The 18,361-nt window shown below is 39.2% G+C and overlaps 1 protein-coding gene across 1 annotated transcript in view; it reads right to left on the bottom strand.

Moving 5' to 3' along the window:
- Positions 1–13,939, bottom strand: part of tspan15 (tetraspanin 15) — a 44,189-nt gene extending 30,250 nt beyond the window's left edge. Inside the window, exons 1-3 of the mRNA XM_071897107.2 lie at positions 13,806–13,939; positions 2,395–2,580; positions 1,226–1,300 (exon numbers count right to left, since the gene is read on the bottom strand). Coding sequence (XP_071753208.1) covers positions 1,226–1,300; positions 2,395–2,580; positions 13,806–13,895 — 351 coding nt within the window. The 5' untranslated portion in view covers positions 13,896–13,939. The remainder of the gene's footprint in view (positions 1–1,225; positions 1,301–2,394; positions 2,581–13,805) is intronic.
- Between the last annotated feature and the right edge of the window lie 4,422 nt (positions 13,940–18,361).

Raw genomic sequence — 18,361 nt, 5'->3', positions numbered from 1 at the left:
ACTGTGGTGCTGACATTTCAAATCACCCACCTGCAGCACGCCACTGAGGCAGCAAATCACCCACATCAGCTATTATATCCAGTGCGTTTGGGCCTTTACTGTGTTGGAAATGACAGCCAGCCAGCCAGCCAGCCATCCATCCATCCATCCATCCACCATCACCGATTTTTTTTCCACAAATTCTTGCTTATGATTGAACCTGTTCTGGAGGAGGCTGTGAGATCTAATGAGGCTCCTGCTTACTGAGTCATGTATACAATAGAACAGATCAAGCTGTGTTAGTATTAGTAGGAACACTATTGGCTTTTATTGCAGAGAGGAAGAATGGGAAAAAATAAAGAGAGAGAGAGAAAGCAAGACAAAGAGAGAAAGGCAGAAAGAGAGAGAGAGAGAAATAGAAAGAAACAAAGACAGAAAGATAGATACATAGAGACAGACAGAAGCAGAGACAGGCAAAGGAAGCAGCACACTCCATCAGCATACTGATATCATACAAATGTAAATCCACTCTTCTCTTTGAATAGATTAACTCTGAATACATTATACTCTCCCTGTGACTGGAAATATGAGCAAATAACATTCCAATGTGCTGCCAGCAAAGTCTTAATTTAATAAGAGATGTGATAAAACTGAATTCATGTATGAAAATTTACAGCATTTATATAAAATATGCCATTTGGTAGATGTTTTTAATCACTTTTGTTAAATGTGAGTCATAATGGTTTACCTTGTCCCAATGAATCATTGGTCACTTGGGTCAAATGATTTTCTACAGCATATAATCACTTGTAATGACGCGGTTGTTCATCGTTCATCCACTTATAATGCCAATGTCAACTTGACTGACTGAAGTTAATTACAAAGTGGGAGGGTATTCCTGTTAAGCTAATGCCACATTTAGGCGCTCCTAGATTAAAAAAATATATTTCATGACGGACTTGGATATTAAAAGTAATACATATTTGGTGCTTGTTTAGGTGAAAAAGGTCAGTATTAATGAGAACTGAGGTAGCAAATTCATCAATATTACTCAGCTGTTTATTTTTCTTGATTAATGCAGTTTGGATCGCCCTTCATGATTTGCAGTAGGTCAATATCAGATTACTGTTAAATAAGGCTTGGGTTTCTGATTTGATTCCCCCACTACATGCCATAACAGCCCACCTGGCTGAGGTGGGAGCCTTTCTAAGTCTCAGACGTTTGATTGGTACTTCGGGCGGCTTACCTGGTTGCGGAAAACGAGCGCTATGATTCCTCCCAGCAGCTCCAGGATCAGACACACGGTCAGAGTGTACATGAACTATGGACCAATCAGAAAACAGAGACGAACAGGATTTAATGAATCAAACTCAGCGATTATGCACTCCTAAAGGCACCAACAAAAGGCACATCCTGTACTGCTGTAATACGGTCACAATGCATAAATGCCATGCAAGTGAATCCTTTCAGCCATGTGCTCAAACCAGTGGCATTTACCACACACCATCTTCATAATCACCAATTATGAATTATTCAGTATCTATTTAATTCACAACACATTCACAATTCAACTTTAAATTTCTCATCCTCTAAAGAGAAGAGTCTTTTTTTCATCTATATGCACACACACATACACACACAAACAATCACACCTTGCTTTTTAGTGCAGCAACATCTACAAAAATGTTGATTAATATTGTCTAATTCATTCTGAGAATTTCTAAAAAGGATAATATTATATTGCAAAGATGAGTGTGTTTGTGTGTGTGTCTGCATGTGATGAGTATATCGGCATGTGTGGAAGTTGTGACTAGGTAAGTCCATCAGTCCATTTCAGTATATTTTGTAAGTATTGGTTGTTATTACGAAGTGTTGGTTCACCAAAGACAGTAGCACTGTTCATCAGATACATCAAAGCTAAATCACTGCGTCTGGAAGTTAGTGCAAAGCAGAAAACAGAACATACACAGTACATCATTGTTCAAATCCTACGCTGCTTTGTAAATAAGAATATATGGAAACGTATGTTACTATGAAACACAAACAAATTGTAGACACGTCACTCTACATTCTAGCAGCCACTTTGTTGTCGGCACTTTAAATTTATTTTTAGAAAAGGTAATTTGGTTAGCTCTTACTATGATCACAGCAGCATAAATTATGGTTTCGCTGCTACCCCTGTTCCTCACAAACGGAAAGAAATGTGGGAAATTAGATTTTCCTAATTTGATGGCTGGCATAATAGAATGCCATGCTTGTTGTCAGGGGTGACACAGTGTCGCCAAAATGTGTTTAGAAATATGTGGGTGATGTATTGACGTCCGTTGTGCACAAGAAAATACAATAGAGTAAAATGTAACAGAATAGAGCACAGCGGAATATTTTGGAATACGATAGAATAGAATCAAGCCTCACCACTTTCAGTAGAGTGAGATTATCCCTCAGTGAAGCCAAGACTCCTATGAATGAAACGATGAACATGACGATTCCCAGAAGGATCAGGATAACAGCTGGGGCCAAAAACACTCCAGGCAGCGTCTTGTAGCGTTGTCTCTCCACCTCAGCATAGATCCCTATGGCCAGGATGAACCCGCCTATCAACTAGAAACACAACGAGAAGCAGTTAGGATGGATCGGTGCATCAGCTGGAACACAATGGAAACATGCAGAGGTTACGCCAAAGATCCTATGACCTGGACACACGAGCCTATCGAAACAACAGAAACAGACAGACATTAAACAGTTAAAATGTATTTAAGATTGGAGATGGATGTGTTTACTGTATAACTTCCAGTAAAGATCAGGTCTCAAATAGTGGCTCTAACAACAGGGGGGATTAGGGGAGTGTTGTGTGTACGTGTAAATAAAAGCCGGTCCGCAATAAAAGCTGGGTTAAAATAAAAAAATATGTCAGAATTATCCGAAAGGAGCCTAAATTCACACAATTATAGCCTAACATATAATTACTAAAATTCACAAAATGTATTACCAACAAGAGACGTTGCATGTAGTGGAACACGCTGACAAGTTGATCTCGTTGCCATGGATACAGGTACTGGCATGAAAGCCTTGAAATTCATTACGCAAACATAACAAACTCTACAAACTCTACCGCTTGGATCGCTTTACAGCATTACTCCATTTAGTAGTAATAGTAGTAGTAGTAGTGGTAATGGTAGTAATAGTAGCAGCAGTAGTAGTAGTATTAGTAGCAGCTGCTAGAGGCACAAAAAGGCAACTGTTTAAATTTGAGCAACACAATTTTTTACAGGAAAGTGGTAAAAATCACTTTTCGGCATACCGGGTGCCGTGGATCTCCCAAAATAAACAATGGCCTTTCTATAATAAAGGCTTGGTGCTCTGTTTTGTTGAAGTAAAGAAAGACCTTGATGATTACTGGAAGTTTTACAGTATTTAACTTGAAGACAGGAACTGAGGAGCATGTGACCGGTGATACCTATGTGGCACATGCTGGACATATGCCACATAGACACACTACAAGCCAGTGGGGTACAAACTCTTCCCACCTGCTTGTAGATTCCCATACAAACCGCACATTTTTTAATCATCAGTGGACCAAATCTAAAGAATAGACTTGACATCCCCCCATGTGTCTGGCGGGTCCGTATGAATCTCTAGAGCCTTGAGGACAGGAAACTTCCCCAACTGACACCAAGCAGCCTAATTGGAGTCTGTATCTCTTGTCTTGTTGTAAATGATAGTCTTCTTTAATTAGGTTCTCTCACCAGGTTCAGCACTGTAGTTAGGGATATGGTCAATCTATCGGGAGCATCAGTTTGCTGTCTGGATTGTACACCCACACACACACACACCTACACACACACACACACACACACACACACACACACACACACACACACACACACACACACACTTCGGTCTCTCTGCATCTTTGTCTTTGAAGTTTTCTCTTTCTCTCAATTTCTCTAACTTAATCATGGTTTATTCAACAATAAATCAATGTCTGTCTTTCTTTGATTTTTTAAAGAGCTAGTGTCGTGAATCAGATTGTCTGGATTACACAGACACACACACACACACACACACTTCTCTGTATCACTGCAACTTTGTCTTTGTTTTCTCTCTCGCTCAACTCAAAAACTTCAAAAAACAATCCATCTGTCTTGTATATCTCTTTTTATTTTTGTATTTGTATTCTACATTAAAAATGTATTTGTTTGTCTGTAGATTAAATGAAGGCTAAATCAGAACCACAACGATTGCCACTTAATAAAGCTGCTGCGAAATGTTTTGGTGCCACAGACGTCAACAAATTTATAAATTGACAATTTGTTAATAGAGAGCTAAATGATAAAGTCTAATTACTAAAGCAACTAGAACTCTCATGACTTGGTTTCATAAAAGTTTAATTTAATTTAATTAACCAATTAATTTGTCTAGAACTGTGATGAAGAGGCTTTGTGTGTGGGTTGGAATCAGTGTGAGGCAACTTTAATCTGTGTAATGACCGCCGGCCAACACTACAACAGCAAACACAGATGGATTCTGGTGTATCTGTGTTCGACTGTCTTTGTGTGAATGTCTGCAATTGCAGTTCAGAAATTACCTGGAAATCTGTCTGTACAACATTATTAGGATTTTGATAAATCGTGTTAATTATCAAAACCACAAGCAAGGTGAAACACATATTGCAGGTCACAGCTACTATTGTCTCTGTCTTACAGACACAAAACTTCTGTGTTATTCTCTGAACTGCAGGTCAGAAGGTTCAAGGAGTAATTTGCCTGTTTTTAATTATGGATAAAGAGAGTAGAAAAAAGGTCAGAACATCAGCAGTGAATGCACACTTTAGGGACAGCTAGCATCAGAGCCTGCAGAGTCAAACTAAAGGAAGTGTTTGAAAAGATAATAATGTGGTAAGAGAAACATCTCTTCAAACTAAGGCTCAGAAATAAAACAGGGTCACTGGCTGGCTGAAGGACAAACTCAATTTGGGTATTGGGTTGAAAAAGTATATATATATATATATATATATATATATATATATATATATATGTATCATATCATATAAATATCATCAAAACATTTTACCTCTCATCAGCATTCGAAAGAAAGGTCTGCTAAATCACTTGTATGCAGGAAAGTTTGACAAAAAACAGTAATTGCATCTTTCTTCCTCCTCCGGCTGGCCCCAACACTGTTATTAAAACTTTGAACAACACTAAAAACGCCAATTTTGAGCATCTAAGAAAAGGCTAACAAGCCACTAATTGAAGGGGGTAAATGAAATTTTAACTACTAGTTTCTTATATTTTTGAAAATCTAACAAGACTGTTTTGCACAGAAAGTGAGTCAAAGAAAAGTCATGGAAGGATGTTTTGAAAGCTGAGAGATTTCACATCTGAATTCAAAACAGCCGTCCACTGATGGCTCGGCCTTTCAAGTGTTTGAATAGTCTGGCAGCGCCTTGATTAACAGGCTAACAAGCTATTGTGCTACGGTCACAACATGGGATGCACTGCAGGGCTGCAGCACGCTGCTGATCACAGACAGTACACTCAAACATATGCAAACAGATCAGCACAAGTGTCTGAACACTGAGGAGCTACGTTTAGTCAGTTTTGATCACATGATAGGAGTATTTTTATTTGAATGACTTTTATACTTTTATACCCCACCAACTTTCCAAGTAAATTTCCTCGTATTTATTCCATTACATTTATCTAACACCAGCAGTTACTAGTTAGTCGGGATGCACTGAGCAGAATGTTTTGGGGCAGATTTCGATTACTGATTTTGTAAGAGTCTGATCGACTGATCACTGATCCAATAGTCCACTGAAATGATGCATTTTACCCAAACTTTCTACTAACAATGGAACATCACTTAACAGTGTGCTGCAAATATAAAGAATAAAATGTCAATATAGCACAGATTTTTAACAGATGTTTAACAGATTGCTTTGTGGCTCCTATGTGTAAATAAATCATTTTTTACCTAACCATAGATATTACATGTTAGTGTGTGCTTCATGACTGAGGTGCTTACTCACCTCTTGCCATGGGTAGCACATAAAAAGTTTTTCATTGAAGCAACATGTGCTGTGCCTTCTGTCCAGTACATTAAACCAATCATATAGACTATGAAATTCAATGTCAAAAATGAAAATATGTTTGTCAATGTTTAGTACCATTTGAAAGCAGTGAATGAATACAATAATCAAACACTCAAAATGCTCTGTTCAGAAAGGAGCAACATTAAATAACCAAGTCTCTCTCTGCGCTCCAGGTAATTCTGAGATTAAAAACAGCGAGGCCACTTAAAGAACAGACTCAATTACTGTCAAATGGCACATGAACATAAATAACGACTGCAGGCCTATAATGTGATCGGGCAGCTGATACAGTGATTGGCCAATCACCAATGAACCATTGACAGTATCTATCGGCCGATGACGATTGGTGGCCAACTGATCGGTGCGTCCCTACTAGTTACCTCTAAGAAAAAGACTTTGGATAAAAATTAGTTTTTTTTCCCTTTAATTATCCAGGGAAAGCCAACTGAGCATGCGTAGTGTTTCTGTGCAACACCCTGCCTCACATGCACAGTTACACACATTAACACCTGGGCACTGCCCAATACAAACAGTCTTCTACTGTCTTTCTAATGTGGAGTCTGATGACGTCTACCCTGAGGTCGAGTTGGCTCCCAAGAACAAACCTGGCGGCGGCGGAGGCCTGGATCGCAGCGTGTTGCTACTGCAAACAGAGTTTAGGATTCTCTCCACCTGAGTCTTTCACATGTTCTTTACTAATTGCTATCTGTCTGCTAAAAGTCTATAGGCTTCCCAAAGTAAGGCAGACAACATGTAAGGCAGGAGGATGTGAGGAAGGCAGGAAAGAAGAAAAGAAGGAAGGAAGGAGGGACAGAGGGAGGACAGGAAGTGGTGTACAGTAATAGTCAGTGAGTTCTGAGTGGCCGAGTGTTGTTTATATTCCAGCATGATGTCTCTTCCTTACATGTCCCTGCTTGCTGTGTGTTATGGTATCTAGCTACTGGCTATCTGCCCGCCTACCTCAAAGACACTTTCATTGAGCCAGGAGGGGAGGAGGCCACTTCAAATCATTTACTTTTACACTGTAAAACAGAGCAACTCACAATATCTGCCAACAATGGAATAGGTCAACATTCATGAGTTATCATCATCACAACGAGTTTTGTTGATTCATGAATCACTGTTGGTCATGTAAACAAATCCTGACTAAAATGTCTGAGATAATTGGAATAACACACAAGCAGTAACACTTTACAAGCATACACTCAGCTTGAAGTTGACTCTTAGTGACAATACCAGGCAATTAAGCCAAGGTTAAGTTGTATTACATAACCTATTACACTCTGTTAGTCCAACTTTACAGCGCTGTTAGTGCTTCACAAACTGCTGTGGGGGAATATAGTGCTGAAACTCAAATGTAGTACTGAAACCAGGCTATGTAGACCTGGGAGACAGATGCAGCACTGAAAACAAGCTTATACAACCCACAGCATCACTGTAGGATAATATAGAGTCAACTCATGGTCACTTCATCTTATGATTATATGAAATAAACAATTTGTTTTATGCTAAATAAGGATAATTACGTCAAGAATTAAGTTAAGGTTTACCCTGACTCGCTTTCATTTATCATAATCGGTGGCTTAATTTTTCTGTTGTTTATGACTCACTGTATTCTCTCTCACTAGTTGACCTCATGTTGGAGTCAAAGAGGGGCCATAACAGATATGGCACTTAGAAGGAATGCACTGACACTTTAAGTCTTGTCCGACACTACCAATCTGATCCATTGCTTTTACTGAACAATAAAAGGTATAGGATCAATTTGGGACCAATTAAACAAAAATGATTAAGATAAAAATCAATTCCTCTTGATTGGGCATGTTTAATATCCTTCCATATGTGAAAAAGAAGAAAATTCTGTCCCTGTGCTTTAATTTCTGACATGCTATGCATGGCTCTTGGCAACAGATAGTATTGGGGAAATTCACTGATGTTAATGCACATTAATTTGGTGCATCTATAATATGTAATGCCATGTAAATTATCACAGACACTGAGGACAAAGCTAAAAGTCAATGTTTTTCAAGACTGGGTTGGTACCCAAAGGATATATGTCATGTAAAAATAAAATGGATGTCCAAATTGTTCTAGAGATTGTCCTTCCAAAATCAATTTAATGTAAAAGGTAAGGTAAAGCTGAGATACATTGCTGATAAGTAAGGCTGACAAATCACTACAGACTATTAGGTTAGTAACCTTGAGACATGGCACATTTTGCACAAACAGCCTACCCAAAAGCCTACAAAACCAGACTTGGGGCTCAAGGCTTTTTTGTCCCTGGTGTGAAAACCACTGGCTGCCAGGCAGGGTAATCCTAGTGAAGGTCACTGGTTCAAATCCCTGAACTGGATGGGAATATCTGGCCATGGAAATGAATGAGTAATGCTTCCCTCACTGAGCATCAACGGTCGTGGAGCCTTTCAGCAAGGCACTTAACCCCCAAATACAGTCCAATTACAGCTCAGTGGTCAGAAGTCGAAGACTTGTTGTATTGGGCAATCCCAAAGTGTGAATGTGTTTAACTGTATGAGTCTGTATCAGTATGAGCATTGTTGAAAAAGTGTGCTCAGTCAACCTTCTCTGGGTAAATAAAGGAACCGCAACACACTGAGGGGAAATCAACCCACAAGAACAAGAAGTTCAGAGCTGACCTCAGTAGGGAAGGTTATCTTCAAAATATGAGCAAACAATTTATAACAATGTTTATCATCTGGAACAAGCTACATAAAACAAATTATATAATATATTGAATCCAAAATCTAATAATGAAAATGCCTTTTTCGACCCATCAAACATGTCGGAGTAATGACCCAACGTTCAAAAGTATTTGATTACAACAGATGATATTTATCATGTTTGGTAAATATAAACTCTGCATATAATATAATAAGTCTGCTCTACAGAGTGCATTGTTAGCATTAAGTGAGTAGGTACTATTTGAGTTTGGCATGTTAATTTGGTATTTCTCTATAGTTTCTAATTTTTTCTAGTTTCTAGTTGAAATTGATTTAAGGAAACAGAATTCTGATCTGGCAAATGCTTTAATCTCAGTGTAGTTTCAGTTATTTTATTTCAGTTTACTAAAATGTTTTTTCCCGTCATGTTTTGGTATTAGCTTTAGTTGACTATAATAACCTTGAGGTTCATTGTCCTCACATGAGGAAAATTATTTTCCACAGCGTGCAGGAAAAAACTCATTATCTCTTTTACATTGTTCCTCCAACTGAAAGCACAGGAAGTTTTGTGGGGCTGTTTGCACCCTCAGCAGCTGAGCTCCAACTCACCAACATCCTGTCCTGGGATACTGAAGCTGATACTGAGTTATTTTAAAGATATATACTGATACTGAGTCAGAATGAATTACAAAAACAATAAAGCCAGATAGTGGGAGATAATACACCAGGCATGTTTTGGGGCAGTGTAAAAGGCCAACTGACAAACCACAAAGATCTGAAATGACACAGGGAAAAACATACAGAGTCACAACAGAGTTTGTCTGGGCAGCAACAAGTTCCCAAGTAATCAATACAGGAGTTCCGGGATATTTCCTTGGCCAATGTTGCTCTGCAATATGTTGCCAAAAAAGTTGCCTCCTGCATTATAGCCCTTCATTATATCTGGGGTTGAGGTTTACTGCTTGTTTTTCACCATTGTATCCACCACTAATTATAAGAGATGTGAAGATACAAGTACAAGCGTAATTAGGCCCAAATTTCAGCAACAGGGCCAGCATTTAGAATCAATGCTCTTATCATTAAAACATATCTAAAAACAGCACGGAATCAAAGTTTGAATTACTCACATTCACCAATTTTATGAAACATTATACCAGAAGCACTGCTAGGACAAATTATAATTGAATTAGAACTATTCTCCTGCTGTGGGGGTGAACATGCCACATTGTCCCTGGCAGAAGTGATAATATGCCCTCAACTGCTCCCTATTCTTGACAGGTTCATACTGAAATAAACGGCACTCTTCAGAGGCAGTGTGTGACGAACGCCTATTTAACATGACTGAATCAGCATGGTGTAGAGGCAAAGAACACATGACTCTTAAAACTTGTTTTACCTCCCTTATCAAGGCCACATTCATACTCCATAATAAAACCCATTACTGACTCCTCTGCCTCTCCCACTCTCTCCCTCTCTCTCCATGAATAAATCTCACAAATGTCTCTCAGAAGAAGCAAATAAATAATACTTAGCGCAGTAAGTGTGGTTTCAATCGGCCATCTGTCTGCACAAATATAGAATCTGTTATGCTGTCTATGAGAGAGAGCAGCTGCTGGGTCTAAAAAAATGTCTATCGTCACTAGGGCTGGGTATCGTTTAAAAAATTACGATACCAGTACCAATACCAGTACCCTTAAAGTGATACCGATACCAATAGAGCACTTCATTCGATACCTTTTTTTTTAACGTTTTGGTGGCATCTCGGCACGCTGAACTGCCAACTCCGTCACATACACCGCGCTCGACTTCACCACCACAGACTGTATGGGTTGTAGATGCTGCGGTAGTGGGCCAATTACACGTCGCATTAAATCGAAGAACGCTTGCGGTGATTGGCTGCGAGCAAAACCATACAAATAGTCATTTTTTTCTAGATCCGTGTACAAAAAGTATCGAATGCAGGTATTGTTTGACTGGAGAAGTTTCGATTCCAATTGGTACTGGGTTATTTCGGTCGATACCTTAAAAGGTATCGAGTACCGATACCCAGCCCTAATCGTCACTGGGTTTTTTTTTAACAAGTGACAAAATGTATGCCATTGTAGTATCTTGTTTCAATTATATACTGAAAAAACATATTTAAAGAAGTGTTGAAACAAGTGACATCTTTGTTGAATCAAGTGATTTGTTGTAATTAAGTTATTGCCTTTCTAAAAGAAAAAAAAAAAATGGCATTTTTTCCCTGGTTTTGGAGAAATCCGATTTGAAGACTGAACACAAGATTAAATCGCTAGTTAAGGTGGATATTTTGGAGAATCACACTGTGCCGTCTTACAGCCGGAGACGTGTGCTGGGGTATGATGTGCCCATTAGGCTGCCAAGAGTCTTCATTACCAAGCACTTTCATACCCTATTAGGTAGTGTTATAGAGCTGCTCCCACCACTCAGGTAATGGTCTTTTTGGTTGACCTTTTATTTATTCGCTAATTCATCTAGCAAGTAAATAAATTGGACTAAGTGTTTCTCTTCAGGGAACACTTCACCTCCATCTCTACTGGCAACTGTGCCTGTCTTACAAAAATAAAATACTCTCTCTGCTTGACTCTTATTTCTGTTCCTACTACTTTTCTATTATTGATGATACATGAATATGCTAGGGAAACACATATGTTTGTTTGTTTTTGTTTTTTTTACTTATTCTGCTGTCCTGGGCACTGTTGTTTTGGCACTCCTTGTGAATGGCTGCTTGTAATGTTGGTGATACATGAATTTAAGGCTCAAGCCACAGGAAGCTTCCGACTTGGGTAGCATTTAGGTAGGAAGTCGAAATGTTCAAGTTGTAGTACTCTCTCATTCTAGTAGGACACATAGGAAGCATCCTTTTAAGGTACCTTGTTTTGGCCGAGTTTGAAGGAAGCATACAGCGGTTCCTAAGGCTGAGTAGGATATCTGACAACACCTTGCAACATCGAAGAAGAAGAAGAAGAAGAAGAAGAAGAACAAAACTTCCCCAACGGAAGTCCCCACTTTGACAAAAGGTTTTCCAAAATGAACATAAAACCATAACAAATAACATACATCTAACATTTTCAATTCATTTTATGTGAACATTGTTAATAGGGAATCATATTACTTCATTTTAGTGCAGTCAATTGTTCCTGGGATGCCTGGCATAGCTTAGCTAGCTGGTGACAATGTTATGAGCTGTAGCAGAGTTTCAAGGCTTAGTTTGATGGTCATTAAATGAACTGGCTGCACAGTATCAACTGTTTATATAAAAATTACATGGCTTAGGCCTATTTTTTTTATAGCCAACAAGTAAGATAACCAGCAGATTTTTATCATTTATTTTAATCTGAAAGCGGTTTGATCCTACTGGCTGTAGGCAGAGTAACGGTAACTGCAGACAAGGTACCTTATTACAAAGGTTCCTTGTTAGGTATCAAGGAAAAAGGAAGCTACCCTGTAAAGCTAAAAGCATTTTAATAGAACAGAAACATTAGATTCTGGCATAGTAAAATAGAGCGATTCAGGACACCAGGGTAGGGTGTTGTCTTTTTCATCCACCAGCTCAGTGCATAATGGATCCTGAATGGACTTGCCACTGTAATTATTTGACCAACCATGTAGACAGAAATTATCCTAACAATGATGTATGACTACATGTGAAAGAGGCTGGTAAAGCAGACAAATATACCCACAACTACAGTTGTAGTTCTATATTACCATATTAATATGAAATCAAATGTCACGATACCAAGTAGTGTCATAGTAAAGAGTGATGAAAAACGGATTATTATAAATGGTTGGTACAGTCCCAAGACGGCAGAAAGTACCAAATAGTATGTGCATCTTATCCTTAAACATTTGAACATTTCAATGTATCTTTTGCATGTATTAATGCTGCCAACACAACCAACACAAGTAGCTGGACTGTAAATTACGATACTGCGATACTTTTGATACTACAAAACTGCAAAGGCCACCACTTGACTGGAGGATGAAGGGGAATTCCACCAAAACTGACTTTTAGAAGAGGGCATTTCCCTTAAATTTCCCTTACCAATGATTTCATCTGTTGTTTTATGATGTTTGTAGTTTAAGAGTTCTCAAGAAGTCATTTATTTAGCTAAGTCCTCAAAGCCTCATTACTTTTTTGAGAGGGCAAGTCAAGGAAATCAAGAAAAATGTAATGTAAAATATCTGTCACACGAACTGCATGTGCCAAAGATAGCTGAAAAAGCTCTACAGACTGTCACTTTGTGCATCTATGTTATTAACCATCTAGAATTACTACTTCCCTTTCCAGTTCTACACATTAACAGCATACAAACCATGACATCATAACGGGAAATAACATTTTCTATATCAGCTATCTCAGATGATGTCATTTGTTTTAGTAAAACAAATGACATCATCTGAGATACTGTAGCTGATAAAGGTAAAACAGTTTTACCTTTACTTATTAAAAGCATGTTGCTGCTCTTGTCATGTGGTGTCCCGCCAGAAATAGGCCCATGACTCATTTTGTAATTCAGTCTCACCAAAGCAGCGCCGGGCTACACAACTACACAAAATGCAACAGCAGTTTTAGGAATATCCTCCCCAGAGAAAAGCCTGCTTATCTCTCTCTCTCTCTCTCCGAGTCTCCCTCCTCTATGTGGACAGGTAAGAGCAGGTTAAAAATCAACTACAGAGGGTGTGGCCACATTGTTGCCAGACGCTTATCAGAGTACAGTCGCTCCTGCCAGCAGACTCCACTCAACAGGCTTCAGTCGCTGTCCGAGTCGCAAACACCTGTCGCTTCAAAGATGTGCAGCTTCACACAACTCAACGTTTAAGTATCAAACAGGCTCAGCTTCTGCGTCTCCATTTTTTTCCTCGTCAACCCATGTTTTCCCTGTCTTTTGTTGTCGTAAACGCGAGTCACACAGCCCACACACACTGTCCCATTAGAAGAAAACACACCCTGACTAGCTCTCCGTAGAGCTGCACAAACGGCGCTGCGTCTCTCTGTGTGCACGCGAAGAAAAAACAGTGACGATACTCACCCACCAAACGATGGCATAACCGAACAGGATGAATTTGAGGAAAACATAGGAGCATCTGTGGCAGTATCGGACGTCGTCATTGTTGGACATTGTGTGTTTGCTCGCTGACAGTTGACTCCAGCGGCTCTGTGCTGCTGTTGACAACCCACTTCCGCGTTGTCATCGTCACCACACCTGGAATCGCAGGGCGGGGATGATGGATGGAGGGTGCTGTGGAGTGGTTACGGGTGGGTGTGGGGGATGTTAGGTGGATATACAGTATGTTCCTCGTGTAATGCAAACCAATAGGTAGACTATGGCCTATGAACTCATACACAATATCGCAAATTTAAAATGTCTTTTGGGAATTTCAGAAATTGTGCTCCTCATGTTAAATTGATTGAAGAAATGAATAAAAGCGGAGTGTCTCAGAGAGGTAAGGGGGTGAAAGAGAGTGAGATGGATTTGCCGTTGTTGCCAAGTCTTCCTGTCTGCTTACATCAATGTAAACTTGTGTTGAACCATGCTCATAAAGCTCTTGAAGTAAAATGAAATTGAAAATCGGAGCGAAATAGAAGGAGACCAAAGCTATTATAAGTTTTATATAAGTCCACTGACATTTTGTTGAATTGATTGATGGGTTTCTTACAGGTGAAATACAATTTCAGACAAGTGTTGAACCTCAATAACTGATTAGGTTGTCTCAAACGACCACCTCTAGCCAGGGGTGCAGCTAGGAATTATGGGCCCATTGCACAGGAGGTGACTCTGGGGCCCCCTCCACTTTCCTCTCATCCCCACACCACCATTACCATCATTTACTGGTTAATCAATTATCGGACACACACCGAACTGAAATATGTGTTTAGGACACATACCCTGTTAGTGTTAATCTAGGGAATCAGGAGTCTTTCATACTGTAAATAGGCCTAAATAAATGCACAAAACAAGATTTACAAATACTGTATATCATGACTTAAATAAACATGGGTGATCACAAATGTATTTTCCTATAGGCTATACAAACAAATACCACCCGACTTGTGTAATGCCAACCATCATCAAATGTGAAACAATTCCACATATATATCTGTTTTAAGGATAATACATTGATGCAATCAAAAATTGCATTTGAAGTGCCAAACGTGCATGTTTACATAAACAAAACATGTTTCTTTGCATTTATTTACAGATTGTTGAATCTGCATTTCCAAATCATCTGACATATGTGAATTTGGTTGCATTTGTTTTCAGATTGTTGAGACATTTCTCATGCAGAAGTAGGTCTTCCAATCCACAAATGTGTTTTTTTAAGCTGTATTCTCTCTAGCCAATCAGAATTTGAAACTAAATCTGAAACAAAATAACATGCCAAAGTTTCTGGAAACCCCCAGAAAAAAACTGACAACAACTTCTTTTTTTATATCTGTCTATATCTCACTTTTTCACTATTGGCAGGTAAGAGCAGGTTAATAATCCTCTAAAGAGGGTGTGGCCACATCATAACCAGATGCTTATCAGAGGAGTGTAATGCGCTCCTGCCAGCAGAAAACCATTACTCAACTCAACAGGCTACAGTCTCTCCAAGTCACAAACACCTGTCGCTTCAAAGATGTGCAGCTTCACAGGACTTTCAAACAGGCTCAGCTACTGTCTCCATTTTCTTCCTTGTCATCCCATGTTTCCCCTGTCTTTTGTTGTCTCCTGGGGACAACTTTGTTCTGCACACGAAAAACCTTGCTAAATTGTATTTCTGTTTGTTCTGTTTTTTTCTCAGATAACACAATAGCTGTTGTATCATATTTTTGAGAAAGTTTCATTTGTTTGCAGTTTTGTAGATTTCAGCCAAACCTTGTCTCAAAACCAGAGCAGTGTGAAATAAAAGTATAAAATTATTATAGATAAACAGCTGAGGCCCACAAAAGGCATTTTAGTAGCCCTGCCAGCTCGGGGCCCTGGGTAGTCAGTAACCCTATTTCTCCACTGCAGCAGCTCTGCCTCTATAGCACACTTGGGAGAGCACACTTATCTGAACTAAAAGTTACAGCAGCATGGTGAAAACTTCTCATCTTCCCTTCCATTACCCTCCAATGTGCCCTTCACAAGCCCCTACTGGCCAATTTAGGATTCACACACACACAAGACAGAGTGAAAATACAGATTGATTTCAGCTGAAGTCAGCAAGCTTTACTGCCATCCGTTCTTTTCTGTGCAAACACACACAAGCTTAGGCACACACACATTTCCCCAGAGAGAGAGAGAGAGAGGGAGTGTTTTGCAGAGCAGGAGGGAAGAGAGACAGCGAAAGAGAAGGACAGATGGAAGGAAAGACAGACAGAGGAGTGGAGGGTAGGAGAGAGAAATGGCAAATAACATAACAGGAGATAGAAAGAGAGAGAATGAAAGGCTTATCAACAGCACAAGATCAAAGTTGAAGACTGTTGTTTGCATTGTAAAGCACATTGTTACATTGTTTCAAGGAGCAACATATGACTAAAGTTATAATGAGGACTATGACCAAACCTCATCAAAACACAATCTAGACATTGTGCACATTGTAAAAGTAAAAGTGAAAGTGCAGTTTGCTGTCTTTTGTATGTCTTTGTGACCTTGGTTGACAAGGCATGTTTATTGTAGGCCTACTTTTTTGAATAAAGTAATTCTGCACATAATTGTGACAGTGTCATTATGATTTAGGGAAGTACATGTCCTTGAGAAATGTGTGGGCTAGCTGAAAGTTGAAATGTTTAAGTTAAAAAGTTCATGAGATAAAGTGTCCCTGTGTTCGAAACCGCATACTACTCATACTTGACATACCAAGTGTGATGAGTGTGATGAGTATGTACTGTGTTTCCACTGCATGGTATGTTTAATTTATGTATATGAAAAGTGCCCAGATATAGGCCTACACTGGCAAAAATTTCTGAGTATGCTGCCCAATGTTACTAAACATACTGACATGCCCCATGATGCATTGCTGCTGCATAAAACCTTCGTAATTTACCATAGAGATTAGCAATTAGTTAGCTTGCCTTGCTTTTCTCATAGTAGCTCATATTATCCGCTATAACCTCGAGGTTGCAAATAAATATTTCATAATAAATACAGATGTATGGTTAGCTGTAACAGTAATGGTGTAAATGTTTGTTTCTTTCATGTAGGGACCTCATTGCCTCCTGCTGAGCCTCTCTCCCTGCATGGAGGAAGAGACGTAACTGATCATAGCACTAATTAATTGTGTGTATCAACATCTGTATCTGTAGCATTTGTATCTATCTATCTATCTATCTATCTATCTATCTATCTATGTATATTTTTTTAAAGGTGTGAATTCTAAACTGATCATGCAATATGGTCTTTTCACCTAAATATACTTTTTCTACATGTGTTGGAGACATGAAATGAATTGACAGTTCATCGCATTCAAGTCTCGTATGACAGGAGAGTAAAGCTAGTTTATTTTGTGGCAGTATTCCAGTGCTAGTTGCCAGCAGAGTTTGATTGTAAGGAAATATTCCTGATGACATCTTTAACAGCGCTACTGACGGACCACATCAAGTATCATACTGGGGCTTGACCACTTGACTGGCTAGTTAGGCTAATTAGACACTAATTATTAATATTATGAGGCCAAATTCATCTGGAGCAGTGACCTCCACCTACGTAAAGATTCTTCTTTGTGCTGTATTGGCCGTGACCACAGCATGATAAGTGATAAGTGGCAGAGTTAAAAACGTAACAGGACTTATCTGTAGTGTTGATGAGTTAGTAGCTGATAAATGGGTTTAATGAGATAGATGATTTGTTTCAATGGTAAATAAATAAAGGTGGGGGGGAATTTGTAACGGCATCATGCAAAAAAAGAAAAAATATTCAGTATACTGCAATCTGAACAGTCTGTTGGTAATATTTTACTGAATCATCATTTAAGTGTACCGTATGCAGTGCATACTGATGAGTATATAGTATGTAGGAAGTTAGTATCTGGTTCCCAGCATATATAGGTGTCCCCCTCCAGGCATGTGCACTTCAAAATGTTTAAACTGGCAATATATTAAACCCCAGGGCAATGTGTGGTGGTGTGTATATGGCCCAGCACCAAAGTATACAGCATATCAAAAAAGTGAATACATTCGCAGATCTACTGAAGAACCTGAACAATTTAAAGGTGTAACGGAGACTCAAGATGAAACAAGCGTGAATTCGCAATAGCTGTGACCACGTATGCGCATGCATACACGCGTGGGGAAATTTTTGTGGACCAACCAACCAACCGACCGACCGACCGACAGAGCGAGCTATAGAGCTGCTGGTCGCAGCTAAAAATCACTGGGAATAGCATGAGTGAAAATGAATGAGGAAATGGAAATAAAGTTAATCAGAGTTAATCAGACTTCTCCTGAGGTGCATCCCGATTTGTCAGAGGGCCAAGGGACATATAGTACTGTCATGACTAATTGGTCCAAATCTGCATGGCTGCTCTCTCCCATCTTCTAATGAAACAGACATGCCATCATCTTTCAGACAGGAGGAGGAGATAGATGATGTGTATGTTATGGAGTTGAACAGAGATTCTA

Source organism: Centroberyx gerrardi, chromosome 1 (assembly GCF_048128805.1).
Source record: "Centroberyx gerrardi isolate f3 chromosome 1, fCenGer3.hap1.cur.20231027, whole genome shotgun sequence".
Classification (NCBI taxonomy): Eukaryota; Metazoa; Chordata; class Actinopteri; order Beryciformes; family Berycidae; genus Centroberyx; species Centroberyx gerrardi.
The sequence above is the reverse complement of the archived record's forward strand: the minus strand, read 5'-3'. Positions and strand labels throughout refer to the sequence as shown.